Here is a 26,844-nt window from a genome sequence, read left to right as displayed (position 1 = left end):
ATATTACTTCACATGTATATATATATATATATATATATATACACATATATATGAAGAAAAGACTTCCTTATTCTGGACAAAGGCTTTTCACCCATTAGCCCCATAATCCTTTCTTCTTCCACATATCCTTCCAAATATCTGAGGACAGTTGTCACATATTCCTCAATTATGTAACATCCAATGAAAGGCTCTGAGACCCTTTGAGCATTCCTTATGGGAGAATTTATCAAGGTCCCCAGTACACCATTTTAGAATCAATACATATCCTACTTCCATCTGACCAGAGCAAAATGGAGTTGTTTCTTAACATCCTTGGTTTGGAAATGATTTTAACAAATGCACTGAAGGTCTTATATTAGCTTCTCTGGCAATCACACAGAACAGCTAATTAAAAATAGAAGCATAGGGAATGTAAGCTTCGTGAACACTCTCAGTACTACTTTCACAAGTTTTTGTAAATACAAACTTTCCTGATGCATAAGGGTTAAATAAAATTAAATGATATAGGTGCAAATATAAAATGTAATTTGAAACAACTTCCTATGACCTGTTGCAATTTATTTATGACAGGAGTCATAATACATTTTATTGAAATCAGTTTGTGCCTTGAAACCATTAAAAATGTGATACAATAAACAGGTTTACTAATGAATGTGGTAATTTAACAAGTATTCAGAAATGAAATAATTATCCCTTTCTGAAAGTTAAAAAACAGGTATGGCCCAAATCAATTTGGGCTATTTCCTTTTACAAACTTTAACCTCTAGTGATATATTAAAATTAAGTAAATTCAAACTCAGAGCTATTACACAAATGTAAAATCTATAAAGCAAGTTCAAATATATAGGTGAAAACCATGAGAACAATAGGTTTTTAAAGAAAACTAAATGTGGTTCCTATCTCCTTTGTTGATCACAATGCTGAAATTTAGTGGACACACATTTGAAAAATTATTAATATTTCAGTAAGTTATTTAACAATGAAATGTTTTTGAAATAACTGTCAAATAATTACCTTAGACAAGTGTTTGGATATGAGACATAGAAAATATCACGAACAATCTGTGAATAGAATCAAATCAATGAGACATTGCTAAGAAATACTGTGACATATAAAAGTCTTGATTCATTTTTATAAATGCCCCATACTAGAAATGTTTCTTTCACTACTGTTTTTTTGTGTCTCTAGAGTCAAAGGCTTCTCTCTGCCCTAGGCTGGCCTAGAACTTGAGATTCTTTTGTTTTGGTTTCCCAAGTCATGAGATCACAGGTGTGATAAATTTACTTAATGTTAAAGTAAAATCTCAGGAATAGTTTACTCAGTTTTGTTACAGACAAAATAACCTTTCAAAATTATAACTTTTTGGTGTATTCAAAACAAGTTTTAGAGCAAATCTTAAGACCTCCTTCAGCTTTAAAATTCTTAGATTTTATAAAGTGTATAGCTAGTTACTAGTGTTATAAATTTGTATTTTTACTGGACAAGGGTTTTAGCTTCTGAATCCCTTGCCTCCTGCTCTTCCTCTTCCTCTGCTCATCAATATTCCTGCTCTACTCAAAATTCTGCATTATTAATAAGATTTTCATATATCTTTTCCTGACTCTTCTTTTAACCTAAAGGATCTGCTACAGAAGACCTCACAGTACTCACAGAAGTGTACAGGATGTGGAGAGAGTAGGAAAAGAAGAGAAGGGGAAGGAAACATGAAAGCTAAATCGGGACAAAATGGCTTTACCACGTAACCCTAAACATTTATGATTAATTATAATTTTGCACTTCATAGGATATATGATGTATAACCCAGATAAATATGTAAATATATAGTTGATTTTGGATTCTAATTGAAAATGAAATTTAGAACTTTTAATTTTACACATCCAATGCAAACCTCATAGAAGAATGTTTCAAATGAAATGAAAACATATATTAATTTAAATAGTCACAAGTGACATGAGAGTATAACCATATACTCCAAAAACACAAATTCAATGGTATTGGTGATAAAAAACATTTGTTGAAGTTTAATATTCATGCTGACCCAGGAGAGTCATACTATATATGTACCCTTATTCTAAGAGGTTACTTTATACATGTCAAAACCTATCTAATCATCAGCAATATCTTTGAAGTGAAAGATAAGCCATAATAGGGTGAGGACAGACTGAGGAGTTTGTAAGGAAGCAGAGAGGAGGAACTTTCGGTGGCTGCAGGAGTGCGTGTGTGTGTCTGCATGTGTGTGCATACTCGTGTGCTTGAGCATGCACATGCTTGTTTATGTACACACTAGTATACAAGTACAATTTAGGCTGTGATGTGTTTGCTAATAATGCATTTAAGAGTGTTGGTGCTTTCATGCTTTTTAAAAAATGTACATCTAGCTCTTTATTAGTACATCTAGCTCTTTATATACTGGCTGGATCTCTGGTCAATAGTTAATTCATGTCTTAACCCACTAAGCCTATGTGGAGTCTGGCAAGAATGTCACAGTTTGCTTTTGTGGAGTAGAAACAGACTGGCACAAAAAAAAAAAAAATCTCTGCTCTGAGCTTCGGAGGACAAAAGTGCTGGAAAGCAGTGAACTTGTTCTCAGTCAGCACAATCATCCTCATCCCCTCTGTCCTGCTCTCCCAAGGAGCTGAATTGGATATAAACAACGGAGGTGTAGACCTAGTGGGAGATGCTTTCCTCACTCATAGATTATTCATATTTTAGGTTGAAACACAGGAACAAGAAATGGGACCTGGGGTGGATAGAGAGAAGGCTCAGCAGTTAAGAGCACTGGCTGCTCTGGCAGAGGACCCGGGTTTGATTGCCAGCACCCACATGGCAGCTAGCGACTGTCCAAAACTCTAGTTCTAGGGGACCTGTCACCCTTTACTGGTCATTACACTCAAATGGTACATTTACATACATGTAGGTAAAACACTCATTCACGTAAAATAAAAATAAGTTGAAAAAGAAAAAGAAATGGGACATGCAAACTACATAGACGAGACAGGCACTTTTTTACTTTACATGCAGAACATTCCTTTTAACAGGACTGCAACTGGTATTGTGGCTGAGAAATCATGTTATAGTCAACTGCTGAAAAGCGTAAAATAAAGTTAAGGCAAGACACTGGTAACAATATACATGAAGAAAGTTCAAAATTGCTAAAAGTAACCCACAAATTTCTGTCATTAAGCACTTTGGTAAACCACTCTCAGACCAAGAAAATCTGCAATTGAAATCTCACATATAATTCCTTTTATTATTTATATCAGGCTCTTTAATGAAAACAATGGTTTGTAGAGGAAGATTGTTTTTTAAAAAAATTTCTCCCCAGCACATCTACTCAAAACAGATCAAGACTTCTTCAAATGTGCCACTGTCCATCCATAACACCTATCGTCACACTAACCCTTTATCTGCTTGCATACATTTGCTTACCATTTCATCTCTCCCAGGACTGTGCAAGACTACAGTGGCTATGTTTTAATTTTGCATCATACCCACAATGTAAATATAGTTCTTTATACACAGTCAGTGATTGATAAAGCCACTTTTGAAAGAATAAATTAAGGTAGCTTTAATAATTTGATTTTAAAGCATTATAATAGAGACAGGAATAAAATGATTTAGACAAAAATAATTTATCCAAAAATAAGGAATTCTGAGCAATTGGCATAAATCTATTATAGTCATTATCTTGAACGCACAAAATAAGTAATGAAAAAGTCTTTAAATACCTTTTTAAAGATAAAATAAGTAATCACCATAACAAGTGGAAGCAATAATGTCTTTGTGTATCTCAGTGGAGTCTGAAATATAGCAAATGATTCAAACAGTTAATTACTAAATTTTACATTGAAGCAGTAAAAATTTGCCAAACAGTGCCACAATATTTGTTAAAGGTTAAATGTCTTTGTCTTTAGCAGAATATATATTTATCAACTTCCACATTCTAATGCAAGAATCAAATTATTAGAATGATTAGAAAAAGCGCCTGGGTAAGAGTCAGTTTCAGAAAGGAAAGGCTCTGCTCCAAGGAGAGAGAACAACTTCAGAAAAGCATAAAAGTAATGAACGAACAGCTGAACGGTGCTGAGGGAAGGACTGACAATGCACCGATGTGAGCCACGCGGAACACAGCTCCAGCCTGTGGGTCCTTGGTCCCCATGTATCCATAACTTCAGTTTCAAGAGATCAGACTCCTCTACTGACCTCTGTGAGCATTTCATGACATGGGTGCACTTACATACATGTAGGCACATATACATAAAATAAAAGTAATATACTAAAACAAAAAGTTCATCTAGCTGTCATCTTCAAGAAACACTTCACTGGCAAAGACAGTTACAAACTGAGACTCAAACGATTGATGCTAATCTCTCAAGAAGATGGAAGTGAAAGCCAAGCTGGCACAATGATTATAATACCTGACATTAAGCTAAATTAGTCAGAAGTGGTAAAGTAGGCTACTACATGCTAATACATGGAACAATTCATTGAGAAGGCATAAAAATTTTAAATATATGCACTGAATGTTGGGGTTGCTAGTTTCTCCCCCAAAATACTAAAGTTCATAAAGGGTCAGACAGGCACTGACTGATATATTAATTGTGGGTTACTTTATTATCCAATGTCATCTTTAGGTAGGCTATCTGAACTAAAAATCAACAAAGAAACTTCAGATTTAAACTACAGAATAGGGCATTAAAAGCAGTAAGTGCAAATTTCTTTTCAAGAAAATAATCTAAATTTTGTTTCCCTAAATGGCCCTGGACTTCCAATGGCTGAGATTACTAAAAGTGATTTATTTGTAATAGCAGTGATTGCTTTTGTTATAAAGTACGTTATGCACTTTCCCTCAATTATCTAATTTGAAAATCATCTATAGTTCTTTATGATATTGGTATTTGTTATTGGTTTTACAGAAAAAATAGGTTATTAATAATATATGAGTAGCAAATGCTATAGTAAAATATAATGCAGTATGTTATGTATTTATGAGTAAAGATGTATAGTTTCAGACTAAATGAAAAACTGAAAACCAACAAAATCATCATATTTATAGAAAAGGAAAAAATAGAGACTCATTCATACGGCTTGTTCCATGAAGTCAAATTCAGGAGCACAGGTGTATAGCAAAGTATCAAAATCTGTAAACCCTAAGATTCTGGCTGCTATCAGGTCACTCAAGTGAATCTGGAAGAAAATAAAGTAAAATGAATTCAAATTATGCAGATGCCTTACTAAATTAAAAGTTTAGGACAATAAAGGAAGGACAAAGGGGAAATGTGCCACATATCACACAGATAAAAAAAATGACAAATGTCCCCAAGAAACCACTATTTAACATTATCAGTAAGTAGAAAATAAAGGCTTACATGTAGGGCTGTTTTTAGTGTGAGCATGTGTCATGTTTTATTGCCTATTATGAGCTCTTGGCCTGTTAGAGAAGGCGTGTTACAATCAATAGCTCAAGGTAACATGGGTTTGTACTGGATGGGCCCCCACTGGCTAGTACTAGACACAAACCTATTGATAGGAAGATAAGGAAACTTCACACTACCTTTCCATGTGATATGCTCATATAAGCTTACCGCTAAAAAGAAACTGCTAAAAATCACTAATGTACAGTCATACACTGTTTTCTTTTCCTTAAACTAGTTAGTAAGTAGGGACTTAGACCTTGAAAAGGGCTTTTATTTAAAATATTTACTTCAAAAATAACAGAGATATCTTGAGATAAGGGATGCAGATATATTTTCTAAAAGATAAAATTGAGGCTGGGCTTAATCCCAGCATTTGGGAGGCAGAGGCAGGCGGATCTCTGTGAGTTCAAGGCCAGCCCGGTCTACATAGTGAGTTCCAGGACAGCTGGGGCTACAGGGAGACCCTGTCTCAAAAAAGACCAAAAAAAAAAAAAACAAAACAAAAAACTGGGGGTGGGAGAGATGGCTCAGCAGTTAAGAGCACTGACTGTTATTACAGAGGACCGGGTTTGATTCCCAGCACCCACATGACCATTAACAACTGGAGTTTGTAACTCCAGTTTTAGGGGATCCAATACCTTCTTCTGACCTCAGTAGGAATTGCACCACACAGGTGCACTTACACACATGTAGACAACACACTCATAAAAATAAAAATAACAAATATTCTTTACATAAAAGACAAAAAACTGTTAACATGCTTTTTTACATAATAAGAATAGTCTTTAAATATCCAAATATAATTTTAATTCATAATTTTAGATAAAATTATACTGAGATTTTTTTAAGAAATCTGTATTTCAATGACCAATGACTGGTCATATGTTAATATTTGTAACAAATGGAAAAATGATCACTAAACAAATTATCTTTATTTTGTCTGAAATATTCTAATCAATTGCTAAGGGAATTATTAGTTTTGTATCTAGAAGACTAAGGTGACACCCACTGGTACACTTTTCTCCTAGCACTTGCAAATATACTGAACTCCAGGATTTTATTATCAACTTTGCAAATAACTTGCTTGGAAAAACAGAAATATCTGTCAAGGCATTGGAGAGATGGCTTAGCAGTTAAAACTTTTTAAAACATTTACTATCTTTATTTTATGTGTATGCATGTATTGCCTGCATGTAGGTAGTAAGTGCACCCATACAACCAGTGTTCTTAACTGCTGAGCCATCTCCCCAGCCCTGGCTCAGCAGTTAAAAGCACTGACTGTTCTTGCAGAAGACCTGGGTGTGAATCCCAGCACCCACATGGTGGCTAACAACCATCTATAACTCCAGTTCCAGGGGACCCAATGCCCTTTTCTATCCTCAGAGGACACTGCATGACACAGGTGCACTTACACACATGTAGGCAAAACATCCATACACCTAAAATAAAAATAAATAATTTTTTAAAAAGAAAAAGAAATATCTATGAAATGAGACATTAAGGATAGACTACTTCAGACTTTTATTCAGTTGGGTATTTTTAAGAACTTTAATGTTTCAACTATAAAGTACTTACATGGTCTGAAACGCCACACATTTTAGATGTCAGAAATTTTAAAACAATTGTTCCACTCCACCAAGCACAACCTTGGATCAGCTACAAAATAGAATTTGAATTTTAAAAATAACTTAACAGCACTGTTAAATTGTTCATTTGCACATAAAAGTAACAGAGAAAAACCAAACCATCTGGGTACAGAGTGAATGGCAAGAAAAGGAAAGAGACTTTACAAACTTCTGTTTGTTGGTGAAGCTTAACTTTGATGAGACTTATAAAATATCAAACACTAGAGATCTACATATCCTAGATCTAAAGATAATTGTAAAAAAAACTTTTTCTTTCAATTTCCCTGAAGACAGAGATACAGTTTTGTTTTCTAAATAATATTTTTCAGCTAAAAAAACAAAACTCAGAGACCATCATGGAAGAAGAGGTGGAAAGACTGAAAGCCAGAGGTCATGGAGGACTAGAGCAAAGCAGGGTCTTCTAGACATGACAGGATTACTGCTCTCATGAACTCACAGTAGCTGTGGTTGCCTGCACAAGACCTGAACATGATCAAACCAGTCAGCATTCTAGCAGGGAGGACGGTGGGGCTTAACTGAGGAGCTATGGACAGATGATGGCTTCTCGGGGAGGGAGAGTCAGTTTTCTATAAGGATGTGACCCCTGGTTGGTTGACCAGCTACAGGAGATGATCCCACACCTAGCAGTATATGGGCAATACAAATTGGACTCAATGAGTTATTAAAAAGAAAAAATAGGGACTATGAAGTTGGGGGTAGAGAAGTGGGGGTGTATCTGGAAGGCGTTAAGAGGGAAGAATGGGGGCTCAATATAATCAAAATACATTCTAAAAAATTCTCAAAAAAATTACTAAATTACTATATTAAAAATGCTACAATAAAATTTTTCTACCCTTCTTGTGGGAGTATGAGTCTTTCTTTTAAGAAAGGAAAATTTATAATTTGAGAGACTGAACATTCCTTGTTTCAAAAGAAAAATATGCACCAGAATTGACAAGGAGCCTGATTATTGTTGTTTTTTAGTTTTTAACTAGCTTTGATTAAAAAGGGGATAAATGTTGACTTTGGGGTCTCCTGAAAGAAATTACAACAGCCTAAGTTCAAATCCCCACACTATCCAGGAGGTAGTGCAATACGGCTTCAAATTTGGAAAAGATAACAGCACAAAGTTAAAATTCACTTGTAAATATAGAGGGAAAGAAAAAATACAGGGTTATTTCCCCCAAGTTCCTGGCCTAGGCCTCTGTAGAGAATGAACAGAGACCAGTAAAGCTCCACTGAAGACAGAACAGGAAGTGAGGCGCCAAAGAAGTGAAGGAAGAGTGTGGGGACCTAAAAGCCCCACCTTGCATAGGTCGGAAAGGAAGTTACTGGGGGCGTGGCCTGGATGGCTTTGAAAGTCTGAAGAATCCTTCTGCACTGCTGAGGAGTGCATGATCAGTGCCTGACCATCCTTAAGACACACCCTCAGGGGGGAGGGGGTGTTCCAGGTGCCTTTATAAGCTCTGTAACACCTGCAATAAATGAGTCCCAGCTTGACTAGGCTCCCCGTTGCATCTGAGTGTCCCCGGGTAATGGGGCAGCGTCGGCTGGCGTGCTTACTATCCCCAATCCTCACCTCGCCGGGGGTCATGGGTTCGAGTGCCTGGCAGAAGAGAAGCCCAAGTACCAAAGAGGAGAAAAAGTAAAGGACACTGTGAATGTAGAGCAAGCAGAGAAACTAAGGATGCACTGCAGAGACTTTCCCTGAAGGAACAGATCTCAGAAAAGCCATTCCTCTCATTCCTGAAAGAAAGCAGGGCAAACTGAAGGAGACATCCTTTGGAGAAGACATGGCAAAGAGGAAACTAGCATTCAGAAAGACAAAAAAAAAAAAAAGATGATCAGTTACTGTTGTCATCACAACAAAACATAGAGAGGAAGTAAAGGAGGGAGAAAAAATAAAACAGGAGATGGGGAGAGGAAGAGAAAAAATGTTTAATTTATTGAAAACACCACATTATGCTACAGTCATAGAAGAAATTGCAATTGGACTTAAAAAAAAAAAAACACCACCAACTCTGCACAAAACAATTAGATGGGACATGCCTGCATGTCTACACAAAGCTTCGATATGACAGTAGCAAAAATGAGAGTCAAATATTTCAGGTGATGAAATCCATAACTGAACAAAGAGCTGTCAAAGTAGAATAAAAATATTATGCAAAAATAAGGCCCAGATGGGCATGGTAGCACACACCTTCAGTCTCAGCAATCAGGAGGCAGAGGCAGGAGGATCTCTGTGAGATGGAAGTCAACCTCTCCTCTATAGTGAGTGCCAGGCCAGCTGGGTTACAGGGAGACCCTGTATCAAAACAAACAAACAAACAAACAGAAAACTAAATAAATATCTAATTAAGTATCTTTGAGCAAGAGAATAGATATTTCAAATGCATAAGTATTTAAAATCAAATTAGAAATTAAAAACCAAGAACAGAAAGATGAAAATTAGGATAAAATAAAAATTTTATTAGACACGGAGGAAGAAGATCAGAGTATGATTGAAAAACGAAAACTGTGTGATGACTACAGAAGAGACTCAAATAAAAGTTTCACAAACATGTTAAAGACAAGCAATTAAGCAACCTTGGAGCATGAGACTAAGGGCAGAGAAGACGGACCGAGGAAGGGGCAGAACTACATGACAGGCACAGGCTTCTGACTGCGACTGTGGCGGCTAAGGAAAAAGACAGGACGCAGAGCTGACGTTTAAAGTATAATTCAAGAGATTTTCCCATAGATACGAATAGCCTGTACCTGCATGTGTGAAGGCCTGCAGGTACTACAGAAATTTATTTGTATGATAAATAACCTGGGATATAGTGTAATGAAAGTTTTTAAAAATGAAAATTTCTCAGAATCTCCAGGCAAAAGAATTTGACAAGCAAACAAAGACCTGTTAAAAGAAACATATAAAGCAAAGCAAGGGTGTAGAAGCATTTTTATAAACTCAAGATTGTGAACCAGAGACTTTATATTTAACCAATCTGCCATTCAATTATAAAAGCTATAGAAAAACTATTTCAAATATGAAATATTTAAGGAAGTACTACTATTCTCTCTACATATAGAAAATCAAAATGGAGAGAATTATATAGGAAAACAAAGTAAATACAATAAAACACGTAAGATTTATAGCCAAGATTTTCAAATGATCTGGAAAAGCCAAACAAGACCTAACTGGTGGAACACAGATAAGACAACCCAAAACTCATTCAGAAAGAAAAAAATACATAAAAGGGAGGCAAGAGCGAAGAGGGCAAATAAGATTTCCATGTTCCGCCCCCCAAAAAATCATGGCCTCAAACACTTACTATAAATACAAATGAAAATGAAAATATATTCTTGACTTGAAACTCTTAAGAAATAATAAAGTTGAGCTAGCATGGTGGTTCAGGCCTTTTATCACAGCACTCAGAAGGCAGAGGTCAGCATCTGTGACAGCAAGGGCAGCCTGGTCTCTATAGAATAGAGTTCCAGGCCAGTTGGGGCTACAAGGAGACCCTGTCTCTAAAAATAAAGGAAAATGAAAAGGAAAAAACAAAGCAAACCCAACAAAAGCATGGGAGGACAGCCCTCCATGAATACCTTATCATATTTACATCTATGAATATATGTTTGCTTTCTTTCTTCCCTCCCTACCCCCATTTCTTCTCTGTTTTGTTGGTGATGGGTATTGAACCCTCAAGCCTGCTATCCAAAAAGTCTACCACTGAGCTACATCCCCATTCTAATTTCCTTGTTTCTTTCTTGTACAATTCCTTTCTGCTCTATGAACTATCATTAAACATTGTTTCTCTGAAGGCAACAAGTTCTTTTATTTGTCCTTGATCTGAGAATGCCTTCATTTCCCCTCAGTTCTAAACTTCACTGGGTATAAAAATTCTTGAGTGATAGATCCTTCTGCACTTGAGAGTCATGCTATCTCCTGCAGCCTCCATGGTTAGGGATGAGAAGTCCGCTGTAAACTGCATCAGTTTTTCTCTTCTATATAACATGTTTTCTCACTATCTACTACCAGGATTTCCTTCAGTTTTCAGAAATTTAGTTATAATGTGTCTTGGCTTCAGTTTCATTATATTCATTTTACTTGGAGTTCATCTTTTGACAAATCAGGGTCGGTTCCAATCAGTGTTTTTCAAGTACTCATTTAGCCCCTCTGGCTCTCAATCCTTCTGTAATTTTGTTGATTATAAATATATTAGATCTTTTCTCATTGCTCAAAGATCTCTGAAGCACTGTCATTTTTCCAGTCCCGTTTCTTACTTTAGAACAGTTGCTCTATCTTCAATTCTACAGTTTGTTCACTGTCATATTCATTCTTGTGCTGTCTATTTGGCAGTTTTTAAACTATAGTTACTGGGGTTGGGGATTTAGCTTAGTTGTAGAACGCTTGCCTAGCAAGCACAAAGCCCTGGGGTCGGTCCTTAGCTCAGAAAAAAAAAAAAAGAGAGAGAAAGATAGAAAATAAATTGCAGTTACTGTATTTTTCAATTCTATAACTCCAATTTCTTTTATAAGTGACTCTATTTTCATTGAATTTTTGTGATATTCATACAATATAGTTTGATAGTATTCATATTCCCTCCCTTTTCCACAACTCCCCATATTGTCCCCCAGCACAATTTAATGTACTCTCTTATATATAATATGGCTTATAGAGTCTGACTGGTATCCCTAAATGTCCGTCAATGTGGGTCCATCCATTGGGCCCACCAGGAGTCCCATCTCTGTAAGACATTGTCTGTCTCCCTCCTAGCAGTCATCAACCGCCAAAAGTTCCTTAGACTAGGTTAGGATTTCTTAACTTCTTCCCATGAGTACACTGAGATTTTGTGTTTAATCTTACATAGGACTTGTGCATGCTGTGAGTTTATATGAGTATCTGACCAGCTGTCTGGAAGACTGTTTTCCTTGTGATCATCCACCCCCTCTGACTCTTAAATATCTGCCTCTTCTTCACAATGATTCCTGAGCCTTGGGAGGCAGAAGTTTGAAATATGCATCCTATTCATGGATAAGTACTCTGTGGCCTCTTCTTCTCTGCACAATGGCCAATTGTGGGTTTCTGTGTTAACACTATCTGCTGAACAAGGAAACTTCTCTAGTGAGAGTTGAGAGATGCATTCATCCTATATGTAGAAGTTGCACTGAAGATGTTGTCACTTAGGGTAAGCACTTCCTTGCCATTAGGTAGAGGATGGCAGGTACCAGATTTATGGGTAATAGAGAGCTCTTTCTTCATTAATGCTATGGTTTGACCTTAAATGTCTTCCAAAAGCTCGTGTGTTGAAGTCAGAGAGTTCCTGGTGCAGCCAAGTTCAGTATAGCAGAGTTCAGACACAGAGCTTCTGGGAGGTGATTGCATCATAAGGACTCTGACTTCATTTATAGTAAATAATCCATCTATAAATTCACTGACTAATGAATTCTGAGAAAGGCACTCTGTTATAAAATGTCCCCCTCATCTCCCCCTCCCGTTTCCTGGCTGCCATGAGATGAGCAGCTTCGTATGACCACACACTCGCTACTATGATGCTCTGCCTCACCACTGCCTAGCAACCACAGAGCCAAGTGGCAATGAACAGAAATCTCTGGAAGCATGAGACAAAACACACCTTTTCTCTCCTTTAAGGTGATTTTCTCAGATATTTTTGTTACAACTATGGAAAGCTGACAATACATCTATCCTAGTGTCAACAGTTCCAACTGGTATCACCAAGGTTGATGGCCTCTGTGGCTTCCCACTGTGGCTAGGAAGGGATAGTAGATGCCAGACACCCAGGATAGAGAGCTTTTCCCTGGGCTCATTCTTTGAGTTCTTCTCCCCACCTCTGTTCCTACTTGCTGATAGGGTTCCTGCTCAGTCTCTGCCAGTGCTCTGTTAGAGAAGTGGCAGAGGGTGCAAATGCTGAGAAATGCTGGCCCAGACCACCTTCAGTGGTCTGTATTTTTAGTGTATGCTGTATTTTTTCTTTGATTCCTAGTGTTCCCAGCCAATCTACCTTTTATAGTGCTACCATGGAAACATAAGTATAATTTCAAAATTATGATTTTGTACATACACAAATATGCATGTACAAATATGTACATGGTCATTGAAAGGAGCATACAGGTAACAATGAGAAATCACCACTCAGGTCTTGGTTTCTAAATACCGTTCTTCACAAAGAGGAGTCAGTGTTAGTTTCCCCAGGTAGGACAGTCGATACAAGATGAGCCTGGAGAGTCTTGTGGAAGTACTGAAGAAATTATGAAGGCATTTTAAAGGGGACCAAATATTCAGATTGAGAACATTTACAAAGCTAAGCCTGGAACTGAGATTTGTGTCTGATGTGAATTTCCCCATATGGATAGCAAAACATCTGAGCATCATGTGTTAAAAATGCAACATGTAAGTCAATCTTACTGGAGAGCCTTCCAACATCATTAGCTGGAGAGAACTGACATTATATGGTGCCTTCCTAAATAAATATCATTTAGTGTTCCATTTATTATTATGTGTATGCGTGTATTGCCTGCATGGAGGTAGTTGCACTCATGTTGTGCAATGCCTGTGGAGGACAGAAGACGCCACTGGGTCCCCTGGAACTGGAGTTACAGACAGTTGTTAGCTGCTATGTGGGTGCTGGGATTCAAACCTGAGTCTTCTGCAAGAAGAGCCAGTGTTCTTAACTGCTAAGCCATCTTTCCAGCCCCATATTTCTTAAGGATTTGAAAATGTTCCTGAACGTTGATACTATACTATTTTGTTGTGTCTATTAAGTTATTACTTTTTTACTTCCTATTGTTTAAGGCACACTTTCAAAAGCATGATCTCTGCTTGTTGCCAATTTTTTCTACATTCAGATTTTTTGTTTCTTTGTCATTCTTTGGTTTATAACTTCATTAATTTTCTTCTCTGTCTGATACTGAAAATGGAGTAGAAAATGTCCAAGAATATATTTTCCTTTGTGTGTTTGTCAAAATTCTCCAAATGCCCAATTATTTTCAATAGTTTACTAGTAGAAATTGGTATTCTTACATTTTACCAAATTGTGAATTTTTAACTCCAGTCCCAGGGGATCCGACAGCCTCTTCTGACCTCCGTGGGCATTGCATGACACGGGTGCACTTACCTACACGCAGACAGTACATACAATAACACAGAAAAAAATAAAATAAAAATTTTAAGCTAGAAAAAAAAAAAACTTAGTGGACAAATCTCTCTACATTTTTACATCTTACAATGCCTCTAAAAGCAAGAACTGATATCCCATTATATTTGTTTTTCTTTATGGTTTAAAACCAACTTTCTCACCTAGTTTATAGAAATAAAAATGAATTTAATATAAATATTCTTAAAAACATTAAATCTTACCCAAAGGTTGAGTTCAGATACTCCCAATCTTTGAATTTTATTTTTCTTTTGCATTATAGCCTAAAATATATGACAAAAAATGAAATAAAATGAACATTTGTATTACAGCAGTCATACTCCCCCATCTAAACTATCACCTTTTATTATCCTTCTTATTTACTGCCTATTCAAATTTTTTAAAATATGAATTTCCTTGCAAATAGGGGGAAATGTTTAATGTGCTAAAATGTTGCCTCTTGCATCACATTACTACATCACTGAGTTATGCTGGTCATTTTCTGCAGACCAACTCCTTTAGAAAGTACATGGTGTGTGGAGAATACTGAAAGTCTGACATCATGTTGAGAAGATCAGGCATCTGTTTTGAGGGAAAGGGGAATTTGAAGGAATTCATTATTATGAAGCAGAAAGGACGTTGGAGCAAACTGCTAACAGTCAAGAGCAATCCCTAAGGATTCCATCTGTGTAGCACACCTGTTACACAGGTGAAATAGTTGTGCATTACTGTGGTTACTCTCATTTCTGATTATATGGAAAAGGTAGGTAAGGGAGAATATTCTAGATTTTGGCTTATGCATATCAGAAGTGTGACTAAAAGCAGTAAAACTGATTTATTGAATCACCATTCCTAATGTAAATCTTATGGTTCATTTTCAAAAGTACCTCAAGCTAACTTAGGTCCAGCTACAAATCTGCCTTTCTGGACTGATGCCCAACTCTACAAAGTTGTAAATAAACTACCTTGCTTTCAGCACCCTGTCTCCAGTGCTCTTGTTTTGAAGTGAGGATCTTTGTTTCTCACACAAATATATACCCAAATAATGTCATTCTGTTTTGAAGTCTGTGAGGGCAACTCCAAGGAGTTCCAAAAGTGTTTAGACAAACAAGTGTTGTCCTAAATTCTGAGCTTACCAAAATCACTGAAGGGAATACAGGCCATTTTCATCATAAATTTTTGGATGTCTTAATGTAGATAACATTAGCTTATGATAACTTTTAAAATATTTACTTGCATTAAAATGGAAAGCTTTGGGCTATTCTATTTTTCAAGGATGAGCAAGATAAGCTCCATTTGGGGTGGAGATCTTCTCCATGTGAATGGCCATCAGAAAAGGACTGCACTAGTTCTACCATACTCCCAAGAGATGGAGAAACCTACTCCTTCGCAAACAAAAAGAAAAAAATTCTTTATGAGCTTAACAAGCACATAGTGTGATGGTTAATCTTGATTGTTTGCTTCACTGGATGGAGAAATGCTTAGAGGAGTAGTGTATACCTCTGGGTATGTCTGTGAAGGTGTTAGAGAACTAATTAGATCAAGGAAGCTCTGACCTAATGGATAATTTAATCCATTGATAGATTAAAAATGAGACTGTATTACTGTGAGTTCATAGAACTTCCTGCCTTGCTGGAGATGGGTATACATGGACATGTACCTGAGGGCTCTATTTCCCCTGGATCCTTCCTCTTGCTCTTCCTCTCTGCTTCCTGTCTGTAGCCAAGTGTGAAGAAGCTCCTCTACCATAGGCTCCCATACAGACACGATGAACCTCTACCACATGCTCCGACCAGGGAGCCATGTGACCATGGACTAAGCACTTTGAAAGCAGGAGCCAAAATAAATCTCTCCCTTAAATTGTGTCTCCCAAGTATTTGATGACAGTGATGCAAAAGTAACTAATCCACTTACCCAGGTTACTAACAAACATGAAGAATAATAAGAACTCAAGTACACTGGATTTCCAAACATCAAAATGAAACAAAAAATAACCGAGCCCTGAAAAATAAGAAGTTATTACAAATGTATACTTTGGAGGAAGATAGAAAATTATATCTTTAGCATTTTTATTTTAAGACTGTTATTGCTATTATTTGGATTATGAGGCAATATAATATGAGAGCTACTGATAAAAATTAGTGACACTAATGTTTTCGTTGATTACGTCATGATTTCTATAACTTCTGAATCTTGATTTTATTATCCTTCATGTTTTAAAGAAAGATATATTTAAGAAGTAAGATAAAAACAAAAATTCAACAGTATAAAATTTCCATTGCAGAATGTCACATTTGTACAAAGTCTAAAAACCCCAGGTCTAAAGGAGAAAAGAATGTCTCAAAGTTAATGACAGTAATAAAACACAAAAATAAAAATAAAAGCTGCAGAGAGTATAATAAACCTTCAGTATAAAATATAACATGCTACAACACAGCATCCAAAATGTACAGTTCCAGTTTTCCCTCTAGAAGCCATCAAAATGCTATGTATTAATACTACCACAAGGACGTATCCCATAAAACAGAATCAGTCATGCATTAAAAACTGATGTATTTTAATATTGAACTTATAAATATTTTTAAAGTTACCAAATTTATGTAAATGATCTTCTGAAATTTGCTTGGCTCAATGTATCCCACAACATACATAGGAAATAATGATGCTATCTGAAATAAAAATGCAGAAGTGAAAAAATTAAAGAAAATAAATGCTTTACTCTTCATAGCAAAGTAAATATGAGATGTATGAAAGCCATAGGTTTATTAACAAGGCCGGTGAAGAAGATAAAGCCCAGGAATGAGGGACATCCACACTGATGAGCATGATACTTGGGTTACCTTTCTCTCAGAATGACTTGTCAATACCAACCAAGGCAGATGTGCTTGGCTTGCCAAGCAGCATTTCAGAAGATTGTGCAGTAGGGAACACCAAGAAGGTGATGCCTCATAAATCTCAGGTTTTCGTTTGAGGTTTCAAAGGGCTATACTCTAAGAGTGAACCAGAAATCAAAAGCCACCACAGAGACTGATATCGAACTTTGAATCATCTCATTCTCTAATAATGATTCAGCATTGTGAGTACCTTTGTTTGCCTGTTGGAATCAAATTCATTATTCTCTGGAGACAATGTCATTTGGCCTTAACTGTATATAAAAACAACTAGGTACAGGAGTAGGTAAGACATCACCAGAAAGATTACAGAAAAAGATCTATGAAGAATCTACCCACAAAACAGATCAGCAAACTTGTTATATGAATGGCCAGACAGTACATACATTATGTTTTATGGGTCAGATTGTTCTTGTGGTATACTTTTCCTATTTTTTTTCCTTTTTGGTCTTTTTGAGACAGGGTCTTCCTGTAGCCCCACCTACCCTAGAACTCACTATGTAGATCAGGTTGGCCTTGAACTCATGGAGATCCTCCTACCTCTACCTCCCGAGTGCTGGGATTAAGGACATGTACAACTACACTGGCTTAGGTTCATCAGATATAAATAAATTAAATCATTCTGGCATGCTCTAGAACATAACAGGTAAGGCTAAAATGTCTAAGCGAGCACTAGAAGTCATAAAAAGGGAACAAAAGTGAAATTCTACAACTAAATATGACAATAATCAGTATCAAGATGCTAATGGAGGAGACTGTCTGGGAGACTACCTGAGAGAGTCAGACTAGGGCCTCTGCTGGGTGAACTTCCCAAATAGCACTGTGCCCATTCCCCTACTATGGGACCACCTGCAGTCCTTCTCACAGTTCCAGGACTTAGGCTTCCCTGTTGGCTAGTAGGGACTATCACTTCCATCTCCCATCTCTCATTGGGACCTTGGTACTATACATCTGAGGCTTCTGAATTGCTCCTAACTAGTCAGCCACTTTGCCTTTCTGGAGAGCTCCTGATTAGCCTGACTGGAGCCATTTGGTCCCTCCAATACAAAATCAAAAGAGAAAATCTGAAACTTAGACCAATCAGCCTCTTATATCCAATCAGAAAACAACCAAGGTATATCAATAATACAAACAGAATCAAACTTCAACTCAACAAAGGAAGGCTTGAGCTTCATACCAGAATCACAAGCAACAAAAGAAATTCACATTCCAAAAACCACAACGAAAAAGAATATGATAAAACAAAATAATGTTTCCACCAAACACCACCAGTCTTATAGAAGAGTTCTACAATGAGAACTCCATGCAGATAACCCAGGACACAGCATCTGAAAAAATAATTATAAACATCATCAAAGAATTTAAGAAATTTAAAGAGCACACAACTTAAAAAACTAAAAGAATAAGGAAAACTTTTGACCGAATTCACTAAAGAGAAATATTGAAGAAAACTCAGGTTGAAATGAATAAAGAAAGAAGTAAAAACTCAATAAACCAGTTTGAAATAACAGGAGAAAGCCTCACCAATAGAATGAATGAAATGAAAAACAGAATATCAAGATTGAACAATAAAATTGAAGAACTGGACTGCTCAAGCAAAGAATATGAAAAATTTATTTTAAAAAAGCAAGAGTAGAATATGCAGGAAGTGTATGACACCATGAAAAGACCAAATTTATATATCATAGACATCTCAGGTAAATGGTATGGACCATATCTTCAACAGGATTGTGGAAGAAAACTTCCCCAAATTAAGGAAAGGCATATCCATCAAGATATAAGAAGCACATAGAGCACCAAATAGACAGGATGGGAAAAGAAACTCCTCCATGGGATATCAGTAAAAACACTGAATGTTCAGAACAAAGTGAGAATACTGAAAACTGCAAGAGAAAAGCAATAAGTCACATATAAAGGAAAACCAATCAGAACTACAGGTGACTTTTCAATGCAAACTATGAAATCAGAAGGGCCTAAACCAAAACACTCTTAATTTTAAATGACCACAGATGCCAGCCCAGAATACTTTACCCAGAAAAACTGTCCATTATAGTGGAAGGAGAAAGAAAAATCTTCCATGACATGAATAGACTTAAAGAATTCATGTCCACCAAACCAGCCCTACAGAGAATACTTGAAGCAATACAAAGAAGTGAAAGAAATAACTATATCCAAGAGGCAACAGAAAGAAACTAAATGAAGGGATAACTATGGAAACGCAAAACATTCCAAGACTACAAACAGAAATTAAAATGAAAAGCAGACAATGCACATCTTTCATTAATAATTTTAAATATCAATGGCCTGAACTCCCCATTCAAAAGACACAGATTAGTTGGATGGATTAAGAAACAAAACCCACTGGGCATGGTGGTGCATGCCTTTACTCCCAGCACTCAGGAGGCAGAGGCAGGCAGATCTCTCTGAGTTCAAGGCCAGCCTGGTCTACATAGTGAGTTCCAGGACAGCTGGGGCTACAGGGAGACTCTGTCTCAAAAAGACCGAAAAAAAAGAAACAAAACCCATCTTTCTATTTTCTGCAAGAAACTAATCTCATCTTCAATGATAGGCACTACCTTAATGTAAAAGGATGGAAAAAAATATTCCAAGCAAATGATACTAAGAAACAATCAAGGGTTGCAATTCTAATATCTGATGAAATAGACTTCAAACTGAAACTAATCAGAAGAAATTCTGATGAAATGAACAATTGACCAAGAAGATATTACAATCATGAACATATATCAAACACTGGTACACTCAATTTCATAAAAATAATACTTCAGAATTTTAAGACACAGATTAACCCCAACTCAGTCATACAAGGTGACTTCAATATCCTACTATCTGCAATAGACTGTTCAACTGGTCAAAGAATAAAAAGACATCTTCACCAAACAGACCTAACAGATAACTGTAGAATATTCCATCTAAGTACCAAAGAATACACTCTTTACTCAGCAGCCCATGCAAGTTTCTCTAGAACTGACCACATACTAGGGCACAAAACAACCTCAACAAATACAGAAAAACTGAAATAATTCCATGCATTCTGTCAAACCACAAAGAAGCTCTAGTAACTACATGAACTCATGGAGATTAAACAACATCAGTCTTGACTGATGAATGGATCAAAGGAGAAACTGAAGACTCAAACATGAGTACATGCAATTTCAGCCACTTAATATTTGACAAAGTGGCCAAGAATATTCACTGGAGGAAAGACAGCATCTTCAATGAATGGTGCTGGCAAAACTGGATTTCCAGCTGTAGAAGAATGAAACTAGAGCCTTATCTTTCACCTTGCACAAGAGTCAACTGTAAGTGGATCAAAGACCTCAATGTGAAACCTGAAGCTCTGAAACTTTTAAAAGAAAACATTGACAATAACTTACAAGACACAGGTGTAGAAAAGGACTTTCTAAACCAGACTGCAGTTGCTGGGGAATTAAGGTCAAGAATCAACAAGCTTCTGTACAGCAAAAGAAACAACCAAAGAAGTGAAGAGGAAACTCACAGAGTGGGAGAAAATCTTCACCAGTGACATATCTGACAGAGGTTTAACATCCAGAATATATAAAGAACTCAAAAAACAAAGAATCAAGAAAACAAATGACCCTATTAAAAGATGGGTTTGGATATGAACAGGGACTTCTCAAGAGAAGAAATAAAGACGGCTATGAAACACCTTAAAAGGTGTTTAACATCTTTAATAATTAGGAAATTGCAAACTAAAACCACTTTAAGATTTCACCTTATCTTAGACTGGCTAAAGATCAAGAGAACAAATGATACCAAATGCTGGAGAGGATGTGGGGAAAGGGGATCACTCATTCACTGCTAGTAGGATTGCAAGCTTGAGAACTACTAAGGAAAGCAGTGTGGAGAACTCTTTAAAAACTAAAAATGAAGCCGGGCATGGTGGCACATGCTTTTAATCCCAGCACTTTCGAGGCAAAGGCAGGCGGATCTCTGTGAGTTCGAGACCAGCCTGGTCTACATAGCGAGTTCTAGGACAGCTGGGGCTACAGGGAGACTCTGCCTCAAAAGACCAACCCCTCCCACACACACATACAAACTAAAAATGAACCTACCATATGATTCAATTATACCACTCCTTGGCATATGCCCAAAGGACTCATCCTACTGCAGATACTTGTGTTTCTCTGTTTGTTGATGTTCTTTTCACTACAGCTAAGAGATGGAAGCAACCTAAGTGTCCCTCAACTGATGAATAGATCATGAAAATGTGGTACAAAATCCAACATGGTTTAGGAGTGCTATAATCCAGGAGCCTTCATAAGGGAAATGATTTAAATAATCTCTTGATTTCCAGGAGGATGGTAGAGTATAAGCTGTCTCTGTATGAGATGTTAAAAGAGAGAGTCAAAATAAGAAAAAATGGACTTTATCCCAAAGAGAGAAGTTGAGGAAGAGCTTTGTAAATTCTAAAATGACCTAGAGCAAGTATCAGATGAAAGGTACTGGAATTAGAACTTGAGAGATTTTCAGCACCCACAATTCCCCTCCCTCACCCTAGTCCAGAGGAGCAAGTGACCTAACCAGTGTACTTTGGGAATGGGCAATGCTGGAGAGGAGATCAGAGCTGGGCACAAGCTGACTCAAACAAGAGAATTCAGCAGCAAAGGAGGTGTCTGGAGGCCCACTGCCACAGCTCCAGAGAAAGGGTAAGGAAGTGGGAAACCAGCACTGTTCCAATCCCTCCCCAACACCCCACCTCCCGGAGAGTGTCCCATGGAGCAACAAAATCTTTGAAAGCACAGAATAGGCATGAACAGAATGGGGAGCTTGTTGCATCTGGATGGGAGAGATAAACCCCAAGCCACAGAGACTCTGAAGACTGCAGAAGTGTGGTAAGGGAGTCTGAAGCTTAAAGATCCTCAACGCCCATCGGGCAGCCCAACCCTCCAGCTTCCTGGGGCCAGCATCTTTCCTGGGTAAGTTCGCTGTGGCTGTGCCTTGACTCCCCCAGCCTCATTTTCCCTCCGACCTCCCCTACTATGGCAGGAAAGAGCTAGAGGGACACAGGAATTCGTGACAGAATCTGGTGCAGTGTCCTCATGGATAGAACTAAGGTAAACAGAGGGGAGCTCTCTCCAAATAGGGAGAGGCACTAAGAATGGAATACCAATCCCATTATATTTCTTATTTCTGTTTATAAATTTTTCAATTTTTAATTTTAATTTTCTATTTTATATACATATATCTTGTTCAATTTTTAAAATTCTTCACTTAAACATTTTCACATAATATGTATAATTTTGCAATACTGAGTGTGCAATTGTTGTTTCTAGCTTGGATTTGTTAGTAAAAGCTCTTATGTCTTTCTTTTCTGCAAACCTCAGAAACAATATTTCTCTATTGCTTTTCATACATCTAACCCATATGCTTCTCCATTTATTCCTACTCTACCCCTTTTATTTCATGCCCATCTTCACCTTTATTTACTCCTTAAACATACTGAATTTTCCCAAACCAGGACCCTAAGCAAACATGTAAAAATATAGAAGAAAAATTCAGCAAGGAAATAGAGATGTTGAAAAAGAAATAGAAATAAAACCAAATAGAAATCATGGCAATAAAAGACTCAATCGCCCCTAGCTTCCTGGAACCAGCATCTTTCCTGGGTAAGTTCAGGAGCACCCACTGCAACTTGACTTGCCCAGCCTCATTCACCCTCCCAGCTCCCCCACCTTGTCTCTCCTCCTAGCATGGGCACTGGCCCATTTCTTCTCTTGGCACTCCAGACCTCTGGACTGACCTCTTAGCCCAGATTCCCCACTGCTTCCTGACCCTTTGCACCCAGACCAACCCAATTCCTCCATCTAGTCCCTGGAACCCCTTGGAGCCTGTTCCCTCCCCCACCTTGCCTTTGCATGCCTGAGACAGGCCAGCATCTTTCCTGGAAGGATCTAGACCTCAGGAGAAAGCCTGAGGGCATCTGATCCTCATCCAACTTTGGCCTCTGTGGGAACTCCTGAGCAGCAGACAAAAGCCATCTGACCCCGCCAATGTAAAATCAAAGGAGAGAACCTGAAGCCTAGACCAACCAGTTTATCATGCCCAACAAGTAAACCACAAAGGCACATAAAGTTTACAAAAAAGCAGACCTAAACTCAACAAAGGAAGGCTTGAGTATCACACAAGAATCAGAAACTACAAAACAAAGCCACATGTCGCAGTCACAGTGAAAAAATAATAACATCAAAAACCCAAATAGTATATCCCCACCAAGTACCAACAGTCCCGTAGAGGAGTACAATGAGAACCTGCTAGAGATAACACAGGACATGGAATTCAAAGGAACAATTATAAACATGATAAAAGAATTCAGTGAATTTAAAGAGCACACAAAGAAATGAAAGACTTGAAAGAAGATAGGAACAAACTTCTAAATGAATTCAGAAAAGAGTTAGAAATATTGAAGAATACTTAGGCTGAAATGAAGAAGGAAGTGAAGCACTCAATAAGCCAATTAGAAATGACAGAAAGCCTCACCAATAGGATGAATGAAATGGAAAACAGAACATCAAGACTGCAAGATAAAGTGGACAAATTAGAGCACTCAAGCAAAGATTATTAAAAATTTAAGAAAACACAATGGAACATGCAGAAATTGTGTGACACCATAAAAAGACCAAACTTCACAGCTTCCTGGAGCCAGCAGCTTGCCTGGGTAAGTTTGGCTGCTGTGCCCACTGTGCCTTGATTCCCCCAGCCTCATTCATCCTCCCAGCTCCCATGCCTCATCTGTCCTCCTAGTAGGGGGACTGGGACATTTCCTGTCTTGGTGCCCCAGACCTCTGGACTGACCTCTTGGCCCAAACTCTCCACCGCTTCCTGATCCTTTGAATCCAGACCAAACCAATTCCTCACTTTAGTCCCCACCTCCCTTTGCATGTCTGGGCAGCCCAGCCCCACAGGTTCCTGGAGCTCTTGCCTGGGTAGGTTTGGCTGCTGTGCCCACTGTGCCTTGACTCCCCCAACCTCATTCACCCTTCTAGCTCCCCCACCCCATCTCTCCTCCTAGCAGGGGCATGTGCCCATCTCTTGTCGTGACATCCCAGACCCTGGGACTGACCTCTTAGCCCAGAATCCCCACAGCTTCCTGATCCTTTGTGTCCAGACCAACCCAGTTCCTCCCTGTAATCCCAAGAGCCCTCGGGCCTCTTTTATCCCCCACCTCCCTTTGCATCCCTGGGGGCCAGCATCTTTCCTGTGCCCTGCTCCCAGGCCAGCCCAGCCCTCAAATTTGTGAGGTCAGCAGCTTTCCTGGAGGGATCCAGACCTTAGGAGAAAGCCTGAGAGCATCTGATCCTCATCTGACTTGGGACTCTGTGGGAACTCCTGAGCAGCAAGACAAAAGCAATTTGGCTACTCCAATATAAAACCAAAAGATAGAACCTGAATCCAAGACCAACTAGCTTTTCATGCCCAATGAGTAAACCACAAAGGCACATAAAGTTTACAAAAAGAAGCAGACCTAAACTCAACAAAGGAAGACTTGAGTCTCACACAAGAGCCAGAATCTACAAAAGAAATAACATGTCAAAGTCACAGAGAAAAAATAATATGAAAAAATCAAAATAATATATCCCCACCAAGTACCATCAGTCCTTTAGAGAAGTACAATGAGAACCCCCTAGAGATAACACAGAATATGGAATTCAAAAGAACAATTATAAACATGATAAAAGAAGTCAGTGAATTTAAAGAATACACAAAGAAATCAAAGAACTGAAAGAAGATAAGAGCAAGCTTCTGAATGAATTCAGAAAAGAGAAATATTGAATACTCAGGCTGAAAGGAAGAAGGAAGCGAAACACTCAGTAAACCAATTAAAAACGACAGGAGAAAGCCTCACCAATAGGATGAATGAAATGGAAAACAGACTACCAAGACTGGAAGATAAAGGGGATGAATTAGATCACTCAAGCAAAGATTATGAAAAATATGGGAAAACAAAAGAATGAAATATTTGGGAATTATGTGACACCATAAAAAGACCAAACTTACAAATCATAGGCATTCAGGAAAGAGAAGAATCTCAGGATAATGATATGGGTCAGATCTTCAACCAGAATGTAGAAGAAAATTTCCCCAAATTAAAGAAAGACATGCCCATACAAATACAAGATGCATATAGAACACCAAATAGACAGGACCAGAAAAGAAACTCTCCACTGCACATCATAGTAAAAACACTAAATGTACAGAACAAAGAGAGAATACTGAAAGTTGTAAAAGAAAAACAACAAGCCACATATAAAGGAAAATGAGAATTACAGTTGATTTTTCAGTGCAAACTATGAAAGCCAGAAGAGCCTGGACCAAAGTATTCCAGTTCTAAATGACCACAGATGCCAAGTCAGATTACTTTACCCAGCCAAAATGTCTATTATAGTTGAAGGGGAAAGAAAAACCTTCCATGACATAAATAAGCTGAAAGAATTCATGTCCACAAAACCAGACCTTCAGAGAGTTCTTGAAGCAATACAAAGAGCTGAAGAAAGAATGACTATACCCAAGAGGTTACAGAAAGAAATTTAATGAAGGTATAAACTGTGGAAGCGCACAGCTACACCAACAATGCAAACAGAAATCAAAATGACAGGAATCAATATACATGTTTCATTAATAACACAGATTAGTTGAATGGATTAAGAAACAAAACCCATCTTTTTGTTGTCTGCAAGAAACCTCTCATTTTCAAGGACAAGCACTACCTTAAGGCAAAAGGATTGAATAAAAATATTCTGAGCGAATGGTACTAAGAAAAAAGCAGGAGTTGCAATTCTAATATCTGACAAAATAGACTTCAAAGTAAAACTAATCAGAAAAGATAAAGACGGCCACTTAATTTTCATCATAGGATCAGTTGACCAAGAAAATATTACAATTATGAACATATCCACCAAACTCTGGTGCACCAAATTTCATAAAAACAGTACTACAGGACTTTAAGACCCAGATTAACCCCAACTCATTAATAGTAGGGGACTTCAGTATCCCATTGTCTCCATTAGATAGGTCAACAGGACCGAGAAATAACAGAGAAACATCTGAATTAAATAATACCACACATCAAATGGACCTAACAGACATCTACCAAATATATTCCACACAAGCACCAAAGAAAATACTTTCTATTCAGTGCCCCATGGAACTTTCTCCAAAATAGACCATATACTGGGGCACAAAACAAGCCTCAACAAATATAAATAATTCCATGCATTCTATCAGAGTGCAATGCAATAAAGCTTAACATCAACACTGGAAGAGATCCTAGTAACTACATGAACACATGGAGATTAAACAACACATTGCTGAATGATGAATGGGTCAAAGGAGAAATTGAGAAAGAAATAAAATTATTCCTGGAACTAAATGAAAAGGGAAATACCACATAACAAAACCTCTGGGACACGTTGAAAGCAGTCCTTAGAGGGAAGTTTATAGCTCTAAACTGCTTTCATTAAAAAAAGGAAAGAACACAAATAAATGACTTAACATTGCACATGAAAAGCAACAACCAACTAAACTGAAAAACTCAGCAGATAAGAAATAACAAAACCAGAGCAGAAATTACTGAAATAGAAACAACAAAAACAATACAAAGAATTAATGAATCCAAGAGCTGGTTCTTTGAAAAGATAAACAAGATTGATAGACCACTAGCCAACTTAACAAAAAGAAAGAAAGAGCACCTCCAAATAAACAAAATCAGAGATGAAAGGGGAAACATCACCACAAC

The 26,844-nt window shown here is 37.5% G+C and overlaps 1 protein-coding gene across 1 annotated transcript in view; it reads right to left on the bottom strand.

Annotated features, from left to right (window-relative positions):
- Positions 1-26,844, bottom strand: part of LOC103740558 (probable C-mannosyltransferase DPY19L2) — a 114,243-nt gene that overhangs the window by 64,548 nt on the left and 22,851 nt on the right. The window contains exons 6-12 of the mRNA XM_008841214.2: positions 16,770-16,847; positions 16,093-16,179; positions 14,403-14,462; positions 6,993-7,073; positions 5,086-5,187; positions 3,729-3,800; positions 1,015-1,061 (exon numbers count right to left, since the gene is read on the bottom strand). Coding sequence (XP_008839436.1) covers positions 1,015-1,061; positions 3,729-3,800; positions 5,086-5,187; positions 6,993-7,073; positions 14,403-14,462; positions 16,093-16,179; positions 16,770-16,847 — 527 coding nt within the window. The remainder of the gene's footprint in view (positions 1-1,014; positions 1,062-3,728; positions 3,801-5,085; positions 5,188-6,992; positions 7,074-14,402; positions 14,463-16,092; positions 16,180-16,769; positions 16,848-26,844) is intronic.

Source organism: Nannospalax galili, unplaced genomic scaffold (assembly GCF_000622305.1).
Source record: "Nannospalax galili isolate Female #2095 unplaced genomic scaffold, S.galili_v1.0 scaffold3381, whole genome shotgun sequence".
Classification (NCBI taxonomy): Eukaryota; Metazoa; Chordata; class Mammalia; order Rodentia; family Spalacidae; genus Nannospalax; species Nannospalax galili.
Note: the sequence above shows the minus strand (reverse complement) of the source record. Positions and strands in the feature narration are given on the sequence as shown.